Source organism: Gallus gallus, chromosome 3, assembly GCF_016699485.2.
Source record: "Gallus gallus isolate bGalGal1 chromosome 3, bGalGal1.mat.broiler.GRCg7b, whole genome shotgun sequence".
NCBI classification, from domain to species: domain Eukaryota; kingdom Metazoa; phylum Chordata; class Aves; order Galliformes; family Phasianidae; genus Gallus; species Gallus gallus.
The window spans coordinates 20728107-20749279 of record NC_052534.1 but is presented as its reverse complement, the minus strand read 5'-3'; the positions used below and the strand labels follow the sequence as shown (position 1 = coordinate 20749279).

The following is a 21173-nucleotide window of genomic DNA, read 5'->3' as shown; positions in this document are numbered from 1 at the left end:
TGTGTTTCACAGTTATCCAACCAAGAGAAGATTCTGGGAATGGTGAAGTTTACTACTTTTTGTCATGGGATTACTTAATGCAATGTCTATATAAGACTCTCAGTGACTGTAGCAGGAGATGATTTAGGAGTACAAAGCTTCATTGAGATTATAGCCAGCTACTGCAAGGAGTCTTCCATAAGAAAATTGGTGTTATTAGTGCTACAATCCCTTTCTAAGACTGTTGAAACCTTGAATCTTTACATACAGTTTTGTTACCCCAAGAGCTGCTAGGAGTACATGAATGTGGGATTAAAACAGAGTTCTTATTACTTGATGATGATTTCATAAAATAATGAAACAGAATTAAGTGTTTAGAAGTTTCGTGTTAAAATGATACAAATCATTCATTTGGTTCCAAACCTCTATGCTGGTTCAAATTTGCCTGGAAAAAGGATGGGTTAATCTTCTATCAGTCACATATAGGCTGGGCTATGTATTATCTTTCTGTGCCACTGAGAATCATGTTACAGCATTTTATTTTATTTTTTTGGCTGAAAAGGTGACAATTCTAAATAATAATTAGAGACTTCATTGACTGAGTATAATAATTTCTGGAATTTACCTCCAAAACATTATCTCAGCTCTCATATATCAGGTATATCTGATATATCTTTACTATCAGTTCCTTCTACAACTTCATCAGGGTTATTAAAATAAGATGTTCCATGGAACAGTAGGGTAGATGGGAAAAATTACTGACAGAGGACTATGCCTTAGCTACTATTCTTCTGTGTGATCTGAGGCATGTAACAGCACATCCCTGTACCTTAGTTTTCTTCTCTGAAAATTGACATAATGATAGTGATCTCAAGAAGGTGCGTTTTGATTTGCAGATGAAAGCAGTGTATAGGACATATACGTTATTTAAAAGAAAAAAATAAGTCCAAATAGTAGATGAGAGGGGCTTGAATGTTGTCTCAAAACCCTTGTGATATGTCTTAGCCGAACCCTATTCAGCTTAACCAAACGTTTAACTATCAGCATAGGAAAATTGATTTTATCTGGGTCAAAATTCAGTAAACGTTTATGTCAGTGTTATCTGAAGAGTCATGTGCAATTAATTTTTAAGTATCTTAGCACCTTGAAAGCAAGACCTGCATTAAACATATTTTGAATGTGTTTAAACTGAGGCTCAAGCAATTCCTGAGTCTTGTTATAACATGGAAAAATCTCAGTCCTTGTTGGTTGGTGAAACCATGTCATAACCTGTTTTGTATAAAAATGTTTTTAAGCTGTGCTTAAGCAACAGCTGGTGGTTTCTCCTGTGAACGGTGGATGATGTTTAATTAGCCTTACCGTCATCTACATTACAATCAAAGAATGCAGTTGCAACACATTCCCGATTTGTATTGTAAATGTGACCCTAACTGTGTTCCTAAAATCTCTGTCATGTGCTGCAGCTGGGTACACTGACCTGATTGTAATGTAAGCAGAAACTTAGTGCATTAATATAAATTCCTTTTCCTAAAATCATATTTATTCTTGTTAAATTGATACTTTCAATCTTTGAAGCTTACCACAAGCAAAAAAAAAAGTGTACTTTTCTAGTATTCGCTGCTCTCATTAATTATTCCAATTAATGGTGCTTCTCAAACTCATCTCTTAGAAAAGGAATTTGGATTACACAATCTTGGAAAACAAATGTGTTGCCACCAAGCATGAGCTAACATGTTGTAGTACTCTACAGCTTATCACGGGCAAGCCAGCACCCAGTTTTGTAGACCAGAAAAAGCCTTGGTTGATTATCTGTGCAAATAAACTATGCTTGTTGAATATTCTAGTTTGCTTATAGTCTGCCTGAGGACTTACTGAATACCTGTGCCTCATTTTAGCTCTGCAGTAAGAGTTGCGAAATGAAAAACATCTTCGCATTTGTGAGTAAAATAATGAACTTTAGTTTTCATGGTTATAAGCACTGCCAATGGAATCAACAATAGTGTTATACCTCTCTATGAATTTGTAACTGCTGTCCAAATGAAAATAGTATAATGTTTAGGACAGAATGAGTAACTTTTTTCCATTTTCATAGATTAGCAGCTTGGTTACTTTTGAATGTATCATTTACAATGGTCATTATATCTTCAGATTTCTGAGACACAGCAGTCTCCTGGGAGGGAAATCACTAGCTTTTAATAGAAGTTAAATTAACTGATCTAGGATTATGATGATAAACCTAAATGCCTAAATTTCTGCCCCATTATGTAACATACTCCATGTGTGTGTATAACACCTGGCTGAATGGCAGCATAGTAAGTCTACATTGCAGGTATAAATAAAAGCAACTTGACAATCAAAAATTATCAGCTTGTAGCTTTAGGACCCAATTTGTCAATGCAGCTTAGCACAAGCATATCTTATGCTTCGGTTTTTCCATAAATCCATGGGATTTAGCAGCACACCTAGCAGCACACAACTGATTTGTAGATATTTTAGTTGCTGCTCACTTCTGATAGTCACAAGCTTTATTTATGCATGTCAGCATTTATTTAGATGTCAGACTGTGGGCACCCACGTTTGAAAACATCTAAATGCCACTCCAAGATAAATTGTTTCTTGAGAAAGCAAAGAGTTTATGTCATAAAGTCTGTGTTGGGGACTGTCACAAACCTGTGTAACATGAATTGAGCCACTGACATTTGGGCACAAGACCATGCTTGAATAGGAGAGTACTGTAAAACTTAAAATCTAAAGACTTTCTAAAATCAACCCTGAAGGGCACTGCAAAAGACCAATGTTTGAGCTATATGGACCTCACCTGTTTGAAATCTCTATATTGTTTCTAACAGAGTCCTGATTCTCATTTTAATTCATTTGAATTTAATTCATTTGAATTCAAATTCACTCAGAATAAGTTTCCTAATAATAATTTTGGAATGTTGAGAGTGCATAAATATTATTTTGTATGCTACCATTTCATGCACCATAGAAGGTTTTAAAACACATGCAAATATTTCCCTGGAAAGTATTAATACAAAAAGAGTACAAGAAATATAAATACAACTGTTGGAATTGGAGGAAGTAAGGAGATCAAATGATAACCAAAGTCATTAAAATGTAGAATGCAGTCATCTTTTCCTTGCATAGAATAAATAAAATTCTATTAGATCATTTCAGTTCATGGTTCATAAGCTGTGTCTGTTTGAGAGGGGTTTCCCATTGCAATTAGTTGGTTGAATTTTCAGTTACCCTAGAATTTGCCTGTAAATATGGCAGAAGTAATGTTGTGATGGTTAAGGTATGGGTAAGATAGAGACATACTTTTGCCTTATCTAGTCAGCCTTTTAACAGGAACACAGTGGAAGATTTTAGAGAGAAAATCTTAATAAGCAGAGGCCAAGGAGTGCTTTGATTAGTTTGTCAAGAACTGTGTAGGGTGACATTCTTAATTACCGACAGATAAAAGGTTTCAGCAGTATATGTACAAAATAGGAAGCGAGTACAGATTTTCAGATAATAACTATGTAACAGTAATATAAAACTGTTAGATATAAAGTCTATATATGACTCTTTTTTTTTTAATATAAAAATATACAAATCAAAAGAGAAACAAAGTAAATGCTCAAGGCTTTAGTTTAGATACTTCATGGCAATGGGATATTCAGATGAACATTAGATCCAGCAAGGACAGGTATGACATGCTCAAGAATTTGGAAGAGCAGAGAAGTCAGTGAAGAAGTAAAACTCATACTTCTGAAGGCAATCATACAGATAAAAGCCTCTAAGGAAAGCAGAAATTAGTAATAAGTAAAAGAGTCAAAGATGATAAAGTGAGGAAATTACTGAAGATTAGCAAAAGATAAGGCTTTTCTAGAGAGTTGCAACAAGCCAAAGAGGTAACGTAATTGCCAGCAGGCATTTTCTACACTTCTCACTTTAAAAAGTCAGGGATAAAGATGGAAGGCAGAGATGGCTGTGAAAGGCAGGTGGCTTTTAGTTTATTCACAGTGCATGTTTTTCTTAACTGCTTTTCTCTCACTTGAACAGGACGATACTTTGAGTAGATGCACCCATGTACCATTAATCCTAATAAAAACGGTGGCAAAAGAACATGCAATCTATGGACCCATGTGGCCACAAGACCAATATGGACCCAAGAGTAGGCCACAAAGGAAATAGGCTCCTGTCTTACCAAATGCCTGCTGAAACCAGATTACTCCTTGTCTGTAAGGTATCACACCATCTCATAGTACAATGAATTTATTTTACAATGTAGACTTGATGTGTCATATCATAATGTAATTGCTGTAATTATTTATCATTTTCTTTACATATGTGCACATTAGTTCTATAAGTGTTATGCTAATGGCTGCATTTACCATCTCTTGCACAGAATGGTTTCAGAACAGGAAGAAGAGAGGCACAAACATCTTTTCACTACTGTAACTGCATTGCTGTAGCTGCACATCTCAGTTCTTCAGGGCAAGGCAGCATCTGCACACTTAAATAATTAACACCTTGTGTTTGCATTCTTCTGTTCCTCTGCCCTTCCAATATATTAACAAATGTTAAACAACAAACAACCCTCCTTATTTTTAATTCTTTACATTTCTAAACAATTTTACTGCTGTTTGCCTTAATTAATTTTTCCTTATAACAGCCCAGCAGCTTTAAATTCAAAGGTTAAAGTATACAAATGCATTTACTATGGAGAAAATTCTTACTGTCATTTATGATAGGCAATTGTTAGCCATTAGAGCATGGGAAGATAGTGTCTTGATGCATAATATTTCAGCTGATCTAAGTTGGTGTCACCACTGACATAGATTAAGTCCTGCCTACTCAAGCCTGAATATTCCTAGTCTGTTGAGATGTATCAGGCACTTACCTGACCCCACAGTGCAACAGTTTGGAAGCCCAAGCTGTGTACAAGGCTGATGCTACTGGAAAATCTTTGGCTAGCATTGCACGCTTTACTAGTTTAACCATCCCTCCTGGCAGCTGAGCTGAGCACCAAAGCTGGCATAAGGGAGCAGGTGGCAGCGTGCAGGTGGGGAACAGGAGGGAATGTATGAATGTGGCAACCTTGCCTTAAGGTGTTTTAAACTTCCACAGAGCCGCACCCATGGGTTCCTGTCCAGCACCTGCATGTGATTCACTGTGTCACCTCAGACAAGCCAGGTAACCTCAGACACCATTTCAGTACTAGGAAACCTACCAGCTGCTCAGTAGGCCATACTAGGTGATGTAATCACCAAACAATAGGGCAGCTGTGGGTGTTTTGTGCTCTAATATGTCCATCCTGTTGACCCTAGCACCAGTGTCAATATGAGCACTTCAGTAATGGGTTCCCATAGTAGATAAGTACTGTAGTTCTCACAACAGAAATGCCCTGTATCCTCTGTGAACAAAGTTATGTTTTATCATTTGTGATACGCTGTTGTCTCTGATTTTCTTAATTAACTAAAATAAATAAATATATGTGCAGGACAGTTCAACCTTTTTTAAGAGCACAAGACTACATACTTAAAAATGTAAGCTGTGAGGCTATGCATCGTAATGGTGCCTTCACGTTCCCTGTGATCACTGAACAAGGTGCAGGTTTCGTGGAGCAACATGATCAAATGGAGAAGGATGATGGGAAACTAAGGGTATATGAGCAATCAAGCACTGTATTTTACAACAGTAGCTCACTGGGCTGTGTCAGTGCAGATTTAACTTTGTAGCTCCAGTGCTAACACCTAAACTGCTAACTCCTTAGTTACCTACTCACGCTGGCAGAGATAGGGAGTTGCATTTTCCAGAGGCAAGAGGCATCATCTCTTAGCACAGGGTGGGGTTTGGGTGAGGCTAAAGGAAGCGATACAGCTTTCTTCTCTTTCCCCTCCAGCCTGGCAGAGCTTTTGCCTCCCCAGTGCCTGATAGGAGAGCTGGGAAGCTACAACCATGTCAGATGCTGAGAGCCCGGCCCATTTCTCTGCCTGGGTGGAGGAGAATGCTCCAGCTCTTCAGGTGCTCTTTGATGTGTATGTATATACATAAACACACACACATACATATATATGTGTATACACATGAAATAGGCTTTACCTGACAGATTCCACATCTGGCAAGGCGAGGGAAAAGCTCTATCTGGTTTCTGCTCCTTGTAGTGTCCAAGTAGAGTGGGATTTTCCCATCAGAAGACCATTCTTTGCCATTTTTGCTCCTTTGTGTGCTCTGACATAAGCTGTAGTAATGTAAGTGTAACCTTTAGTGGTTTTTGTATTCTGCTTACTATTCTGGAGTTCTACCAAAATTATAGGAAGGAATGCACACAACAAAAGGTAAATGGTGATTTTTAACATTTTGTAAGACATTTCAAGGATAAGGAAAAGCCACTTCACAAGGCTGAGGTAGTTCTCTCCCTCCTCAAAATTAGGGAATTAGAAGGACCTTTAGAAAAACTTCAAGAATTCTAGCTAATGGACAGTAGCAAACATAATTAAAAGTAATAGGCAAACTAAAGGTTGCTGTTAACGCCCTTCATCACTTACTATTATTTGTTCATAATATTTGACTTAGTCTTGGTATCTTGTTCTTATATATTACGTTTCCCAGTATTTCTGTGTCTTACTTTTACTTCTGTTTACTACTATACACGATACTCATGAGTTTATTGTGCAAAATAAGGCTGATATGCAAAAGAAAGACAAGTTCCTGCACTCTCCACGAGTCCTTTAAACTTTCATGATAATTAATTAATTTCTGTAATTATGAGGTATAAAAGAACTCATTTTCTAATCCATTATCAACAGAAACTCGGGACAATTCTGACCCTTCTTAGAAATATGCCTCAGAACAACTCTTCTCTCATCTTTAAGTTTATAGCAGCAGTCAGGCTTCTTAATTTAGCTTCAGATATTCAGGAATTCATCGAACTGCAACTTAAAAGCTCTGCATGCATCGACTCATTTGAGTGTTTTGTAAGAACCCTGAAGGCTGCCTTTACTCTTTTGCACCCGTTCTTAAAAACACACCCCTGATCCCTAGAAGTCAAAGCAGTTTCAGTGAAGCCTCCCCTGCTGAATGAGAAACAACACACGTAAATATGACGAGTATTTTGCTTCTGGCACATCATCAGGACTGAGTATCCCCAGTTACAACAGGGGAGGCTCAGATTGGACGTTTGGAAGAAGTTCTCAGAAATAGCAGTGAGGCAGTGGCACAGCTGCCCAGGGAGGTGGTGGAGGCACCGTCCATGGAGGTGTTCAGGAAACGTGGAGGTGTGGCACTGAGGGACGCGGTCAGTGGGCACGGTGGGGGTGGGTTGGCAGTTGGATCAGATGATCTTAGTGGTCTTTTCCGACCTTAACGTTTCTATAATTCTAAAGCACTGGGATACGTTTTTCCTTCTTTCAGTATGGAAGTTCACCGAGGATGGGGAAAGAGCGCTTTTGGACAAAAGGCCTTATAGCTTTCGATCTTTCCTTCCGCCCGTTACCCCCTCCCAGCGCCAACCGCCGCTCTCCTGGCGGAGCGCAACCTCCGATGCGGTTTGAACGCAGCCGAAGCAGCCAATCCCTGCAGCCGCCCGCCCGGCGCCGCGCGCTCATTGCTGGCGGGGCGGGCCCGGCGTGGTGCAGCGGCTAATCAGCGCGCTCCGGCTGAGCCACCGCCTGGGCGTGCACAACGGCCGCCGGTGCAGCGGTTGCTTCGAATAACGGCGGTGAGCAGCGGGACCGGCGGTGGTTCCTCGCAGGGTCTGCTGGCGGTGAGGGGTTGTGGCGGGCGGGCGGGCCGGCCAAAATGAGCTGTGTGTCCCTGCATCTGTCAGCAAGGAGCGATGTTTAGCTCTAAGCTCTGCAGTATTGGTCTGTAGAACGCGTGGAGGAGGAAGTGTTGCCGCAGCCTGAAATTGCACTGTTGCTTTGCACGGGGCTCTGAGGAGCAGCGCTGCAGAAGTACAACGCGATTGAGTAGCGTTTGATTTTTACACCTTCTCTTACCTGGACAGAAATGTGTTAAAATAGGACCTAATGTTAGAAGCTGGCAGCTAGCTCAGGAAGCTTGCAAAGTCGTAAAATACTTCACTATAACCACTGCTATGTTAAAAAGTAGATGTATTGGGGGAAAAAGTAAACATGAAAGAGCCAAATAATCCTCCTCTTTAAGTCTAATTGTATTTGCCTTTGTTTTTCAGGCATTGCTACCACCTGTTCTGTAGCAGCCAAGCCCGGTCAGTATGAGCTGGGCTGTGGAGGAGTGGAAGGAAGGCCTGTCCCCCCGGGTCCTTCAGAAGATCCACGAGCTGGAGAGTCAGGTGGACAAGCTGAAAAAAGAGCGTCAGCAAAGACAGTTCCAGTTGGAATCTCTGGAGGCAGCTTTGCAAAAGCAGAAACAGAAGGTAATGTGGGTACTGTGGTAACTTCCCTAAAATGCCATTCTGCGAGCCTGATGTGATTGTGTGAAGCTTTGTTATCTGACTGTGTTGTCAAAAGATGAATGATTTTCTTTTCTTCATGCTGACTGACTGGGAAGGTACTATGGAAATATAAACTGCTTATCTTCATTGCTTTCTCATAGGTGTTTATCATATCCTGCTCTTTATTAAGTTTTGATTGTATTTATGTCTCCTGTGTTTGGAATGGTCATCCACCTCTAAATGTGTGCTTACTTTGAGGCTTTCTTCCAGGCTTTATGTTTAAGAAAATGTTATGTTATTATGCCTGCTAAAAATCTAGGCTTCTTACATGCCCAAGGCGGTTGTGGATGCCCCATCCCTGGAGGCATTCAAGGCCAGGCTGGATGTGGCTCTGGGCAGCCTGGTCTGTTGGTTGGCGACCCTGCACACAGAAGGGGGTTGAAACTCAATGATCGTTATGGTCCTTTTCAATCCAGGCCATTCTATGATTCTATGTTGAGAGCAGCACAACTGATGGCCTCTTACTGTTTTGTATTGTCTCTGTATGCTTATTTGTCTCATTTGTTACTTCAATTTACATGCATCTCAGATTTATACTTTTGTATCTGTTTTTTGGGATTTTCTTCTTTAGGTCTGGAATGTTTTCTCACCTGGCTTTACCCTGCCAGCCCTCTAGGCGAGAAGCTAGGAACTCTCATAACCTGAATTCTGCCTTGCAACATTTGAATACAGCTTAGATACAGTTGCAGAAGTTTGCCTTTTATTCTTGTTAGGAATTCCACCTTGAGGGTGGGGAGGGGGAATACTGAAAAGAATGGATATATTCGAATAGATGTGTTTTAAATCTCAGAATCAGCAACAAACACTTAATACTTTTCAGATGGAGGCAAAGGTGAGAGGAGCTCTGGTGTCCTACTTCCCAGTAGTTACTGCTGAGCAGCAGGTGGCTGTAGTTTGACTCAGAGGCTGGAGGAGAGGAGAAGGCAATCTCTGCTGTCAGGCCCTATTTCCAACACAAAGCTGCAACCCTTTATAATAACACATTTTCCCTTTAGGTAGTAAAAGTATTCTGATTGCTAAGGCTTAGAGGATGGAAAGAGAAATGAGACAATCACCGAAGACTGCAAACTGGTATAGATCACTATTTAAGAGCTAAAGAGTTTTTGATGTGATTATGTCTAGTCAGTAAACTGGGTATTAATGTGACTGAGTTGAATTCTAAGATGTGTGCTTTTGTTTAAACCCAAGAATGTTTGGAAAGTGTTTATTTTTGTCTGACGTTTTCAGTGCAGTTAGGATTTGGGATTACTAGGAAGAAAATAACAGTATGTAAACTGTGTAATTATTATTTTAAGTAAGGAATTGTAGATAAGATATTAAGCCTTTTTGAAATGCTCTTTATTCCAACTAGGTTGAAAATGAAAAAAATGAAACTGCAATTCTAAAAAGGGAGAACCAGAGCCTGATGGAATTGTGTGATAGTCTTGACAAAGCAAAGCAGAAAAATTCACATGATCTTCAAGTAAAAGAATCTCAAGTCAACATTCTGTCAGGGCAGCTGAGTTCCAGCAAAAAAGAAATTGAAAGATTAGAACAAGAACTGAAAAGGTAAAGTGAAGACTTGCTTTATTTCTCCTAACCTACAATCAGTTGTTTTCTCCTGTTTTCCTCTTTTCACGTTGCTTTTATGGTCTTTGAGTTTCTCTTCATCTTACATGTTGTTCAAATCTTGTGAGCAAAATTACAAAACTTCATCCTGTTTTTGCATATGTGAGCTGTCATGTAGATCTGTGTACAGCTTGAGGCAGCGATCGCTTATGGTTTGCCCCCAGTTTAGGGGGGAATTCTGCAGCGTCTTATGAGGAAAGGAAACATCCATTTTGCATTAGGAAAAAATGAGTACAGCTGAGTTACTTTGCAGAAGTATACTTTGCAAAGGGCTTGAAGTTGTAAGGAAAGTGCATGGATAGCTTAAGATCAAATCTACTTAAAATTATGACAGCAGGAAGAAGAAGAGGTGAGCATTTCTTGGTGTGGAAGAAGAAATTTCTAAAAGCAGTGGTGCTGTGACCAAATAACTACATCCAGTTAATGAAATAAAGAAGTGATTCCTGCTGCATTATCTACTAAAATAGAGGTTTGTGGGAGAGTTTGACATTTCTGCTCTGCTGAAACATTTTTCTTCTGTTGTAGAGAAAACACTGCCTCTGTACTGATAGATGCCCTATCCAACTGTACTCTTCCATAGTTGTGGTCCCAGATAATTGTTTTTGTTATTGTTTTGTCTTCTGTGTTACAGTGAAGTTGATAGAAAAACACCTCGACTCGTAAATATCAGATTTATGGCACAGGGCCTATATGAATATGCTGTCTAGAAAGGATCACAGAACATCCTTAGCTAAAGGGTCCTGCAAGGATTAATTCCAAATTCTGGCTTTATGTAGGACTACTCAAAAAGCAAATCCTGTGTCTAATAGCATTGTCCAAATGTTTCTTGAACTCTAGCAGGCTCGAGGCTGTGACTACTGCTCTGGGCAGCCTCAGAAGGAAAAACCTCTTCCTCAGACCCTACCAGGCTATTTTCTCATCTCCTGTTGCTGTCATTGGAGAGAAGAGATCAGCACCTGCTCCTGTGCTTCCCTGATGAGGGAGCTGTCAGCCACCTGAAGCCTCCTCTCTGTCTGCTCTACTCTGGGCTGAATAAATCATGCACTTTGCCCTCTACACCATTCCCCGTCTCTGTAGCCCTCCTTTGGCTGCTTGCTTGATAGCTTTAGGTCTTTATAAAGACACAAATACAATGTGGTGCCCAGAACTACACACAGTGCCTGAGCAAAGGCTGTGCCGAAGCAGACACTCCCTTGCCTCACCTGGTTGGCTGCACTGGGCCTGGTGCACCCCAGTGTATGACAGGCCCTTTTGGCTGCCAGGGCACACTGCTGACTCATGCTCAACTTGCTGTCATTCACAATCCCCAGATCCCTTTCCAGGGGGCTGTTCTCTAGCCTCTTGTTCCCCCTAGCTAAAAGAGCCTATCATACACAGGTTATCATCTGTTAAACTTTTTCTCCTAGTAGAGATACACTCTGTTCTTAAATAAAAGCATTTCTTAAACATGCATGTCAATAAAGTTGAGTATCCTGCATGCACAATGAAGTGTTATGCTGATAATAGTAATGCAGAATTATTATCTCAGAGGGGTAAGCCTGTGATGCCAACTTTTTTTAACGTTTGTCTTCGTGTCCTGAAGTGTGTTTACTTCCCTCAACTGTTGGAAGATGTACTTCTTACTGTCCTTATAGAGGCAAATAAAGAGGGAGCTGTTGGAAGCTTCTTTCTATTTTCTCCTCTTGCCTTTTTTTCCCCCCTTTTCCCCATTCTGAGAAAACAAGGGAAACTTGAGGTATTTTGCTGTTGTGAGAAGATTCTGAGCTTCAACAACAATTTATATGTAGAAACACCAACCTTATGCCAGAGATTGCTGAGATTCTTTGAAGAAGAATCCAGTGTGATTGGCAGGGTTGGTAGAGCCACACTGATGAAATACAGATCAAATCTGCTGTCAAAGGCTGGCTGGGAGAGGTTTCAGCTAAAGGCTATGTGTCATTTATTCATTTTGGACTGTAAGAAGATGACTTTACCGAATTCTTCAATTTCCTTTATGGTTTATATAGTTGCCTACTGTGGTATTACAACTATTACGTACAGCTCAACTGGCTATCAGTTTTGATTTTGCATTTGGTTCTGTTTTATACTAACTGATGGTGTAATGTTATTTACCACTTTGTAGCAACTGATAACCTACTGGGAGAAGAATTCTTAACTTTGGTATGAAATGGAAGGGGAAATTGATTGGGAAGTTGTGGAGTTACTACTATTATGGACTGCGACCTGAGGCCACTGTCTTGTCAACCTGTGCTTGCTAGGAGTGACTGAGATTGCTGTTCCATTGACAGCAATTGCTGTATAACTTCTAAAATAGTTAGGAAGTTTCCAGGAATGAGCTTCAACTCTTCATGCTCACAAAAATCAATTCTTGTTCAGAATCAGTTTTTAAATTCAGCAGTTGAAATCATATCATTTATCTCTGCATTTCAGGCTCTTAAAAACAGATAACTGACTTCTAGTTTCTATTAGTAACTACTCCTTCTGCTTTGTTCCTAAACAGATACAAATGTGAGCTTGAGAGAAGTCAGCAGTCATTGATTGCAGCAGAGTTGTCGTTCAGTGGTACTCCACAGAAAAGTTTTACTGCTCCTTTAACACCAGTTCAAAGTCATAACGGTAAATGATCTTTTTTCTTTTCATATAGCGCTGTCAATTTTCTTGGAAGGTGAGATGGATGTTTTGAACATCATACATGTGCTGTCTTCCCTAGCCCACGTTGTGTAGCTTGTGAGGGTGCCCGTTTCTTAACACCATAAACTCCAACTTTAAAAATTATTAATGCAGATTGAACTCTTATAGCAGATACTAAACCTTTTAAGCACTACACTGACAGGCATGGTACAGTAATGGGAGTATTTATTAACAGACTGCAATAGTTTTTAGAATGGTTGTTCATAGTGTCAGCTGTTTCTTTCACATAGAAAAGAACAAATTTCTTTTTCATACAGTATAGGTGCTTTAACTAAAATTGTCAAGTCATTTGTGTTCTTTATAAGACTATTTTTGACTTACATTATTACTGTACATAGTAATTTGAACACTCAGAACAAAACCTCTATCCAAAACATCGCTTATATCTTCAAATTAGTGACATAAAATAACACCTGTGTATTAAGTTATATTTTTGAAGAAGGATTCATTGTGTCTTTGTAGACGCTAAGTTTGAAGAATTAGAAGAAAAATATAAGAAAGAAGTACAAGAAAGAAAGAAGCTAGAGCTAGAACTGAGAACCATTCAGGTTAAGGTAAGTATCTTTTGAAAAGGTACTTAAATATACTCAAAGGTACTCAAATAAAATTACTACTAATTGAACTTGGAAAATTGATTGGAAACTAGGAAGAATATATTTTTCTTCACTTAAAAATAATTAGAATATACATATATATATTAAAAGCTACTTATTACCATTTAAAAATAATCTTAAGTCAATGTAATTGAATAGCAAAACAAAGAACGTTAAGAACGAGAGCACGTCCTTCAAAATCAATGAAGGATAAACAATGAAGGGCAAGTGAAAATGGTGCCAGTTTGGGCATCTTAAAAGTTCTATGATAATAAAGTAGTTTTGAAAAGATTATGAGAAATAACTTACCCAGCAAACAAAAATCAGTAGTTATTAATGTCTGAGCAGTGGGAAGTATCTTAGAGGATCTCTGAAGCCAGTAAATGACTAAGATTTGAAAGCCCTCAAAAATGAAGCAAATATATATACTTTTTTTACTAGATAGTAAGTCTAAAGACTTGAAAATCTTCCTACGTTAAAGCTATTCTTTGTGGCAGCTGAATCTCTAGCATAACCTTAAACTGAGGTCAGAACAAGTCTTAAAAGCAGTTGATAAAAAGAATAGTACTATGAAGATTGTCAGATACAGACAATATCTCTCCAGAAAAGTGATCACAGCACCAGGCTGTTGGAAATTAAGAAGTGTTTGGACAGTGCTCTTAGGCGTAAAGTTTGAATGTTGGGTGGTCCTGTGTGGAAACCATAGTTGGATTTGATAATTGTTGTGGGTCCATTCCAACGTGGGTTATTCTACGATTCTAATATATTCCACTGAATTGATAGGGCACTCCAAAGTGAACTGCCTGAATCACTGCTATGATGTGCACCTAAATTCAGTCTCCTCTTGTCACTGAGAAGTGAAAGTATATGTGGTGGCTGTGTTGAAAAATAGTGCTTTGTAGCTGAAAAGTTGCTCTATCAAACAGTGTTATTTTGCTGTTTTAGCTATTGTAGCTTCTATAGAGATAAGTAGGAGACATTACTTTCTGAGTGACCTAATTGGTGCTCTTGTTTTGGAGATCCTGATCTGTCTTGATAAGTACCTGGTATGCTTGTATGCTTGAATTAAAGTAATTTAAATTATGTAATATAAGAAGTAGCGATATCAATGAGTAATTTGCACTGATGAATGATTGTGTTGTCACAACAATGTGAAATAATCACAACCTATTATTTGGTTATTAATAAATGGATTTTTTTTTTTTTATATGTCAGCTGTATGAAGTTAGATCTCTGTTGTTTTTTTTCTTTCTTGGTCACAGAAAATAAATCAGCCTTATCTTCAACAGAGCTCTTTGAGTCACAGGGAGATCGCTCGACATCAGGCTTCTTCATCTGTGTTTTCATGGCAACAAGAAAAAACACCATCTAGAAATCAAGAAACCCCTGCAAAAAGAACTTCTTCAACACCCTATTTTCCATGGGAAAAAGAAGGCAATTCAAGTATAAAATCGGAGAAGAACAAGTTTGACAACAGCTTTTCTGAGGATTGTAACTCTTTGCTCATCAACCAGCTAAGAGCACAGAACCAAGGTATCTGATATATTTCTTTAAAACTCAGAGGCTCATGGTTTCATGCCATTTCATGCCGTGTGGATAGAAGGGAGTTATCAGACTTGGTGTCTTACTGAGGAAAAGGTACCTGTTGTTTCCTTTGGCAACTAGCCCAGTTGGCTACTTGTGTGTGTATTCACAATGATGAGCCAGTACATGAGATTATCCATAAGCTGTGGTGTCTTTTACATAAGAGGTGTGAGAGTTGGAAGTAGAGAGCCTGTATTGGCTGAGCAGAGGACATCACATAAAAATTAAAGGAGGATAGCCTTGTCTAATGTTTCTATTGCTTTTGGAGTAATTCTCTTGAAACAGAGCTAAAACTTTTCAGGATTTAATTACAACTCATTGTTAAATTCAATCATATTGTTTCCTTAATCTTGTATGACTACTGAGATTTATGGCTGAGCAGAATCTGCGTTTAAAAATTCATTGATTAAACATGCTTAATACGTATCTAAATTGGTCTGTGAAAAACACTACAAAAATCCAGAGGAAAAGTAAAGCATGATCTTATTTTATTCATGTTGACGTGAAGACTTTTTTTCTGATATCTGATCTCTTCTGGTGATATTTGCTTGGTTATGGTAGTAACTGACTTAAATCTGCTATTTAGACTGCTAGTTTTGCATTGTATCTGCTAGTTTTTCCACTAGGTGTTTCTTGTAGTTTTCTTTTTTTTTTAATCAGTTTCTGTATTTTCTGTCTGTTTATTTAATTGCCTACATGTGAAGTTTCAGCCTGAGCTATACTTTCCAGTTCAGAAGCCTTATAAATTCAGTATTGGGAGAACGGGTCTTTATTGACAGGATCATTTGGTTTTACTTTCTATATGTACAGCTTTAAGGACAAGAAAAGCATTAAAAACGAAAATACTCTGTTTGCAGGTGCTCAGTAGTTAAAAAAAATTGTTTGAAGCGAAGGCTCACAGTTGTTCCAAGCAAATGTTTGTAGTGGGTGCCTTTCCTCTAAAAATAAACAGCATTGAACTGATAGTATTTATCCAGAGATATGTTTCTGTACTTAAAAAAAAAAAAAAAAAGAAGGAAAAACCAATAGCAGGAGAACAAATTGTCTTTTGCTTTTGCAGCATTTTGGCCTGACTTTGTCTTTGCTCAACCTATGTTACGAAGTGGAACTGGTCGATTTGGTCAACTATCCATCAGTCCTGATAGTTTCAGCTAAATTTTTGTTTTCTGCTTGCTGAACATTTTGCAGTGTCTGTTTTTGCCAGGCATTAGATTGTTATCAGACATTCTCAATATTTTAGAATTTGTGGACCATTGGAAGTCATAGAGGAAGTATCCTTAATCTTGGCTGTTTTTAAAATTCAGAGCTAAATTCCACCATTAAAGACCTAGAACAACAACTGCAAGCTCTAGAAAAAGAGAAGAAATCCCATATGAATAAGTATCAAGAGACTGAACTTCAGCTGGACAGAATGAAGCTGGAATTAACAGAGAAAGATAAAGTCTTGAACAAAACCAGAGATAAACTGACTCAAATGAAGACACAATTTGATCAAGCCACCGTACAGGTGAGATACTGAATCACGCATCTTCTGACTGTCCTTACAGTTCAATTCCAGTATCAATGTGTGTCAGCTTTCAGCTGTTTTGGTAAGAATCAAGATACTGTGGCAACTTTCTTGAGCATTTGCTGAGGATCTAATTTTGACAAGAAAATATTAGTCTATGTATTACCTATAAGTACTCATAAGCAGATGTAACTAACTATTCATAAGCAGATATCCATTTTTCTGAAAGGTTCTTACTCTACTTGAAGAAATACTTTCCATCCTTTATGCGCAGCCTTCAGGCAAGTTTGGCTGGAATTCTGAAAACTATTTTCAGATTAAATTGTGTAGAGCAACAATGACATCTGGTGGCAAGTTTTAACCATGGAGAGTCTGTCATATACGACTCTGGCTGAGAATCTGTATGTGTTGCCTAAACTACAGTATGTTGTGATTCTATAGTCTTTGTATTTTAAACAACTTGTGTGAACTAAAATATGGGATAAAATGCCATTCAAGATGACGTTGAAAAAATATGTAATCTTAAAATGTGATTTCATGACCTAATCCTAAGCAATTTACATTCATAGGCATACTAAGTAAAGTTTAAAAAAAACCCAACAGCATAGTACAATTTGGTCAATTTATTTAGTCAATAATTTTGAGTTTATTTGAATATAAAATACATAAAAGCAAAACCATTCAGAGTGTTGCAGATAACCATGTAAAATAGAGCAAACTACTACTTAATATCTTTGATTTCAAACTGTAGAAGTTAACCAGTGTGAAGTTTTCTTCTTACTGATTATTTCAATTGTAGTACCTTCCTGAAGTCTCTTTTTGCAGCATTTGACAAATAGGAAAATAGGGCAGAAGTTATTTGAATCTATGATTTAATGTCAGATACAGCATGTTTCTGTAGGCTGTCAAGCAAACTGTAGGTAGTTCTGGGGCAAAAACTGCCATAAATAGAATGGTCTTTAAGAAATTGCTCTCTTTGTCCTCAAACTTCATATCACCAGAGATTTAGTTTTTTCTGAAGGTGATTTTATTGTGAGAGGATATATATTCTCTCCTATTTTTCCACTGTTATATCTGTGTGTGTGTATATATCTATATGTAATCATTTTAAATGTATATATTTTTATTGCCAACATAAGCAAGTATGTGTTTTGTACCTTGGATTACTAAGAATTTCTGATACCATGCAGAGTTACACTGCAGTTTATTTAAATGCTGGAACAATTGTAGTAAGTGAAATCATTCTTTTTATTTGAATGGAGATGAACTAAAATAAAACTTCGCTTGTACTTTTAATGCTTGGGCTTGATTATTTTAGGTCCAAGCAATGGAGCAAAAGATGAAAAGATTGTCAGAAGAACTGAATTGTCAAAGACAAAATGCTGAGAGCGCTCGTCAGTCCTTGGAACAGAAAATAAAGGCAAAGGAAAAGGAATACCAAGAGGTAAGACAAGACGAACTTTTCTAAATTTTGACTTGCTGAGGAGATGAAATACTACAGCCCGTTTTTTTGTTGTTGTTGTTTGTTTTTGTTTTTTGTTTTGTTTTATGTTTGTTTGTTTGTTTGGAACTACTTTCCAGTTAATTGCAATCACACTTAATAGGTAAAGGTTTTAAAGGTAGTTGGAAAAACTGAGAACACATCCCTGCAGAGGGGAAGGGCTGCCAGAGAAATGCAAAATTACTTATTAGTGTTTATCAGGTATTAGACAGTCTTTTTGAGAGGCATGGTTGAAATGCAAATATGCAAAAAACTAGGTTACATTGACCACAAACTTGTTATATATGTGACTTCAAACTTAATAACCCAGTTATTCGTTTGTGTGGAATCTTAGTTAAATTTTCCTGTGTTTCACACATGACAAGCGAATTTCTTTAAGATTGTTTCTATCTTCTAATCTTGGTGTGTGCTCAGAAGATGGTAAAATATGAGATAAGCGTACTTGTCTCTAGCTTTCTCTTTCTGCCAGCTACTGCAGAGAGAAAAAGTCTAGCAGTATCCCAGAAAATTTTCTACGGTGAAGTTTGTTTAGGATTAACACTGATTCAGATTAGGTCTAAACTTAATTGGTGCTGAGAAATCCAAAAGATGACTCAGATTTGGTAATGATGATGATACTTTGGATAGGCATTTTAAGTTTTCTTCTGGGGACTGAGAAGGAGGCTGTCGTGAGGACAACTGCTGTTGTGTCAAATATTTGTCCTGAAAGTTTTTCTCTGAGGTATCTTTAGGAAGACTAAATCACTGGTAGAGGAGTTCTGCTGGAGTGGCTGATGAACAGCGCTGCTAATGATGCTGGAGTGAAAAAGCAGTTTCACAAAATCTAACCCAGGATCTCAAAGATAAACAGATCCTCGTCTAGAAGTGGCTATAGGAATTGATCTTTCAATCATTGTTGAATGGAAAATCTTGGAAATTCTCATCTGCATATTTTACTTGGTTAGGATTTTTTTATTCTGTGAAACCTAAATCCCGGTCCTACTAAATTCTGTCCTGTAAAAGCTCGCTTATAGGTTTCTTATTCCATTTCAGTTTCTACGAGGCAGGTGAGTTTTCAATATGTGTTTAATCAACTTCCATAATGGCAAGCACCTGCGGCTTCTAGCTGGTAACACGAGCTGGTTTCAGAGTTGCACTTGCATCAGTACATAATTTGAAATGTTTTCTGTCAATTTTCATTTGAAAGTTTACATCCAATCTCCAAACTGAAAAGGTGGAATTTATATCGTCCCTTACTTCTGGTGTTTGGAATTTAGATGTCCATCTAAGCTAATTATTTAGACCTGTGTTATCAGAGGCACCTCCAGAAGTCAGGTTATTTCCACCACTTAGATGTTTGTCTTCACAGTTTGAATTTTTGCTGAGAATGGAAGAGTGCCTCCCATGTAAGCTTAGAGGTAGGTAGCTAACTTTTGGACATCTAAAAATAAAGGAAGTAAGTTTTTGTTGTTCTGAGTGTTTGTCTAAAAAAAAGGAAGGTTTTTTGCCATTTCTCTCTTACACTCTTAAGGTTTAGAAGGCAAGGTCTTTTCAGTCCCTCAGCTTTAGAAATAATGATTGGATTGCCATGGGACATAAAGACATTGACTTAATCTCTTCATTAGTAAGTTCACTAGGGTCCAAAGGGCCTCCTTGCATGCACTCAAGAAGTGCTCCTGACCAGAGGTTTGCAGAAGAGCTTTTTAGATCTAATATGTACTCTATTCAGTGTTAGTAACTAGCATTAGCTAAAGTGACATTGAGCTGTTGTCACATCTTTTCCCTCCGTATTACACGGTGTTTCTGTCACCTTGTGTGGGAATGTAATTACAGGTTTATCTACATCAGGTTCTATGCAGAAGAAAGCTAAAAATAAGCATTTGTTACACACCCAGCTTAGCAAATATTGATGCTGCAATTTATACAGAATTACAACTGTAATATCCAAAAGCACAAGAACAGACCAAATGGAAATTGCAGTCATGATTGTTTTTCTTAATTGATGCCTACTTGTTGTGTTGTAAGAACCACATGAAATATATTGTTCTTCTACAGGTTTCACAAAATCTGTTTTGTGCCATTTTCACAAAAGACTGTCTTTGTTAGAGTCTCTTGTTGATTAGTCCCATGCTGGTTATTATCTTAGGAATAAGTTTTAATTTCCCTAGGGGAAAGAAAAATCACACCTACAGTGTGGTATATAAGTAATGGTGAAGAAGAGTTCATTTTGTCCACTTGTAGCATAAAGTGATTCTTATTTGCAATACATCTTTAAGATAACACATTATAATAGTTACTTTCACTAGATCTAGGTATTTCCCCCCCTCCCTTTCATGATATGACTGTTGCTATCATGGTGTTTTTAAGTCGATGACACAAACTGAATTAGAACCATGCTTGTCCACACAAAACTTGCAGCACACGCCAAAGTTGTATTTAAGTTATTTATTGCATATTATGAGTGTTTCTGAGCTGGCAATATCTGCAAATCAGTATCCTTTTGTTATAGCTCCAGTAACAAAAATAGAGACTTGTTGCTGTTCTATGTATTTATTTCTTTGCTACTCTACCACTGTCTTCTAGGAACTCTCTTGTCAGCAACGTTCCTTGCAAAAGCTGGATCAGCAGAACAGTGATGTAAGAAACAAACTGAATCAGGAGCTACAGCAAGCCAAAAATGACTTCAACGCTCTGCAGGCAGAATTAGACAAAGTAGGTTTTTATATTAAAATCTTCTACTACTGCTAGAATTCAGTAGTCTTGACAATACTGCACAAAGTAAATAATAATAATCAATGTGGGGATTTGCATTAATATTTTGTGCAGTTTGTATTAGCTGCTTTGTATTTACTATTTCTCACTGCAATGCTACTGAATGATCTCAGAATTATTTTATTATAAATATAACTATATAATTTTTTTTTGTTTTCTTGTTTTGACTTGCTGATCATATTTCCTTTCTTTTAAATCTGGAGCATTATAGGACTATTTTGAAAGAGAGAAGACCTGTTCAGTTTCTCCAAAACACTGTCCACGGTGTGAGAAGTGCAGTTGTGGTGCTTAATTTCTGATTTCTATAGCTTAGCAGAAAGGCTGTTATGCTTTCAATCTCATTTATATCCTACAGTCGTGTCATCTACGTTGTGGTGATGTAGCTGCTAATTGGATGTACTAATTTGTCTCAGAAATCTGTATTCATTTTAGAGATATGTCACCTTTCTCTGAGGTAAATGGGCAGAAAGGCAGTAAGAAGTTGTTTTCTAAACC

At 37.9% G+C, this 21173-nt stretch overlaps 1 protein-coding gene across 5 annotated transcripts in view; it reads left to right on the top strand.

Annotated features, from left to right (window-relative positions):
• Positions 1-7659: 7659 nt before the first annotated feature.
• Positions 7660-21173, top strand: part of CENPF (centromere protein F) — a 34645-nt gene continuing 21131 nt past the window's right edge. The window contains exons 1-9 of one of the 5 annotated variants that reach the window (XM_040696728.2): positions 7660-7687; positions 8162-8365; positions 9795-9991; positions 12552-12667; positions 13205-13296; positions 14625-14868; positions 16224-16426; positions 17745-17870; positions 20490-20618. In XM_040696728.2, the coding sequence (XP_040552662.1) occupies positions 8204-8365; positions 9795-9991; positions 12552-12667; positions 13205-13296; positions 14625-14868; positions 16224-16426; positions 17745-17870; positions 20490-20618 (1269 nt within the window). In that variant the 5' untranslated portion in view covers positions 7660-7687; positions 8162-8203. Of the gene's footprint in view, positions 7733-8161; positions 8366-9794; positions 9992-12551; positions 12668-13204; positions 13297-14597; positions 14869-16223; positions 16427-17744; positions 17871-20489; positions 20619-21173 lie in introns of all 5 variants that reach the window. The other 4 variants (XM_015283614.4, XM_040696729.2, XM_015283615.4 and 1 more) reach the window with 4 other exon arrangements.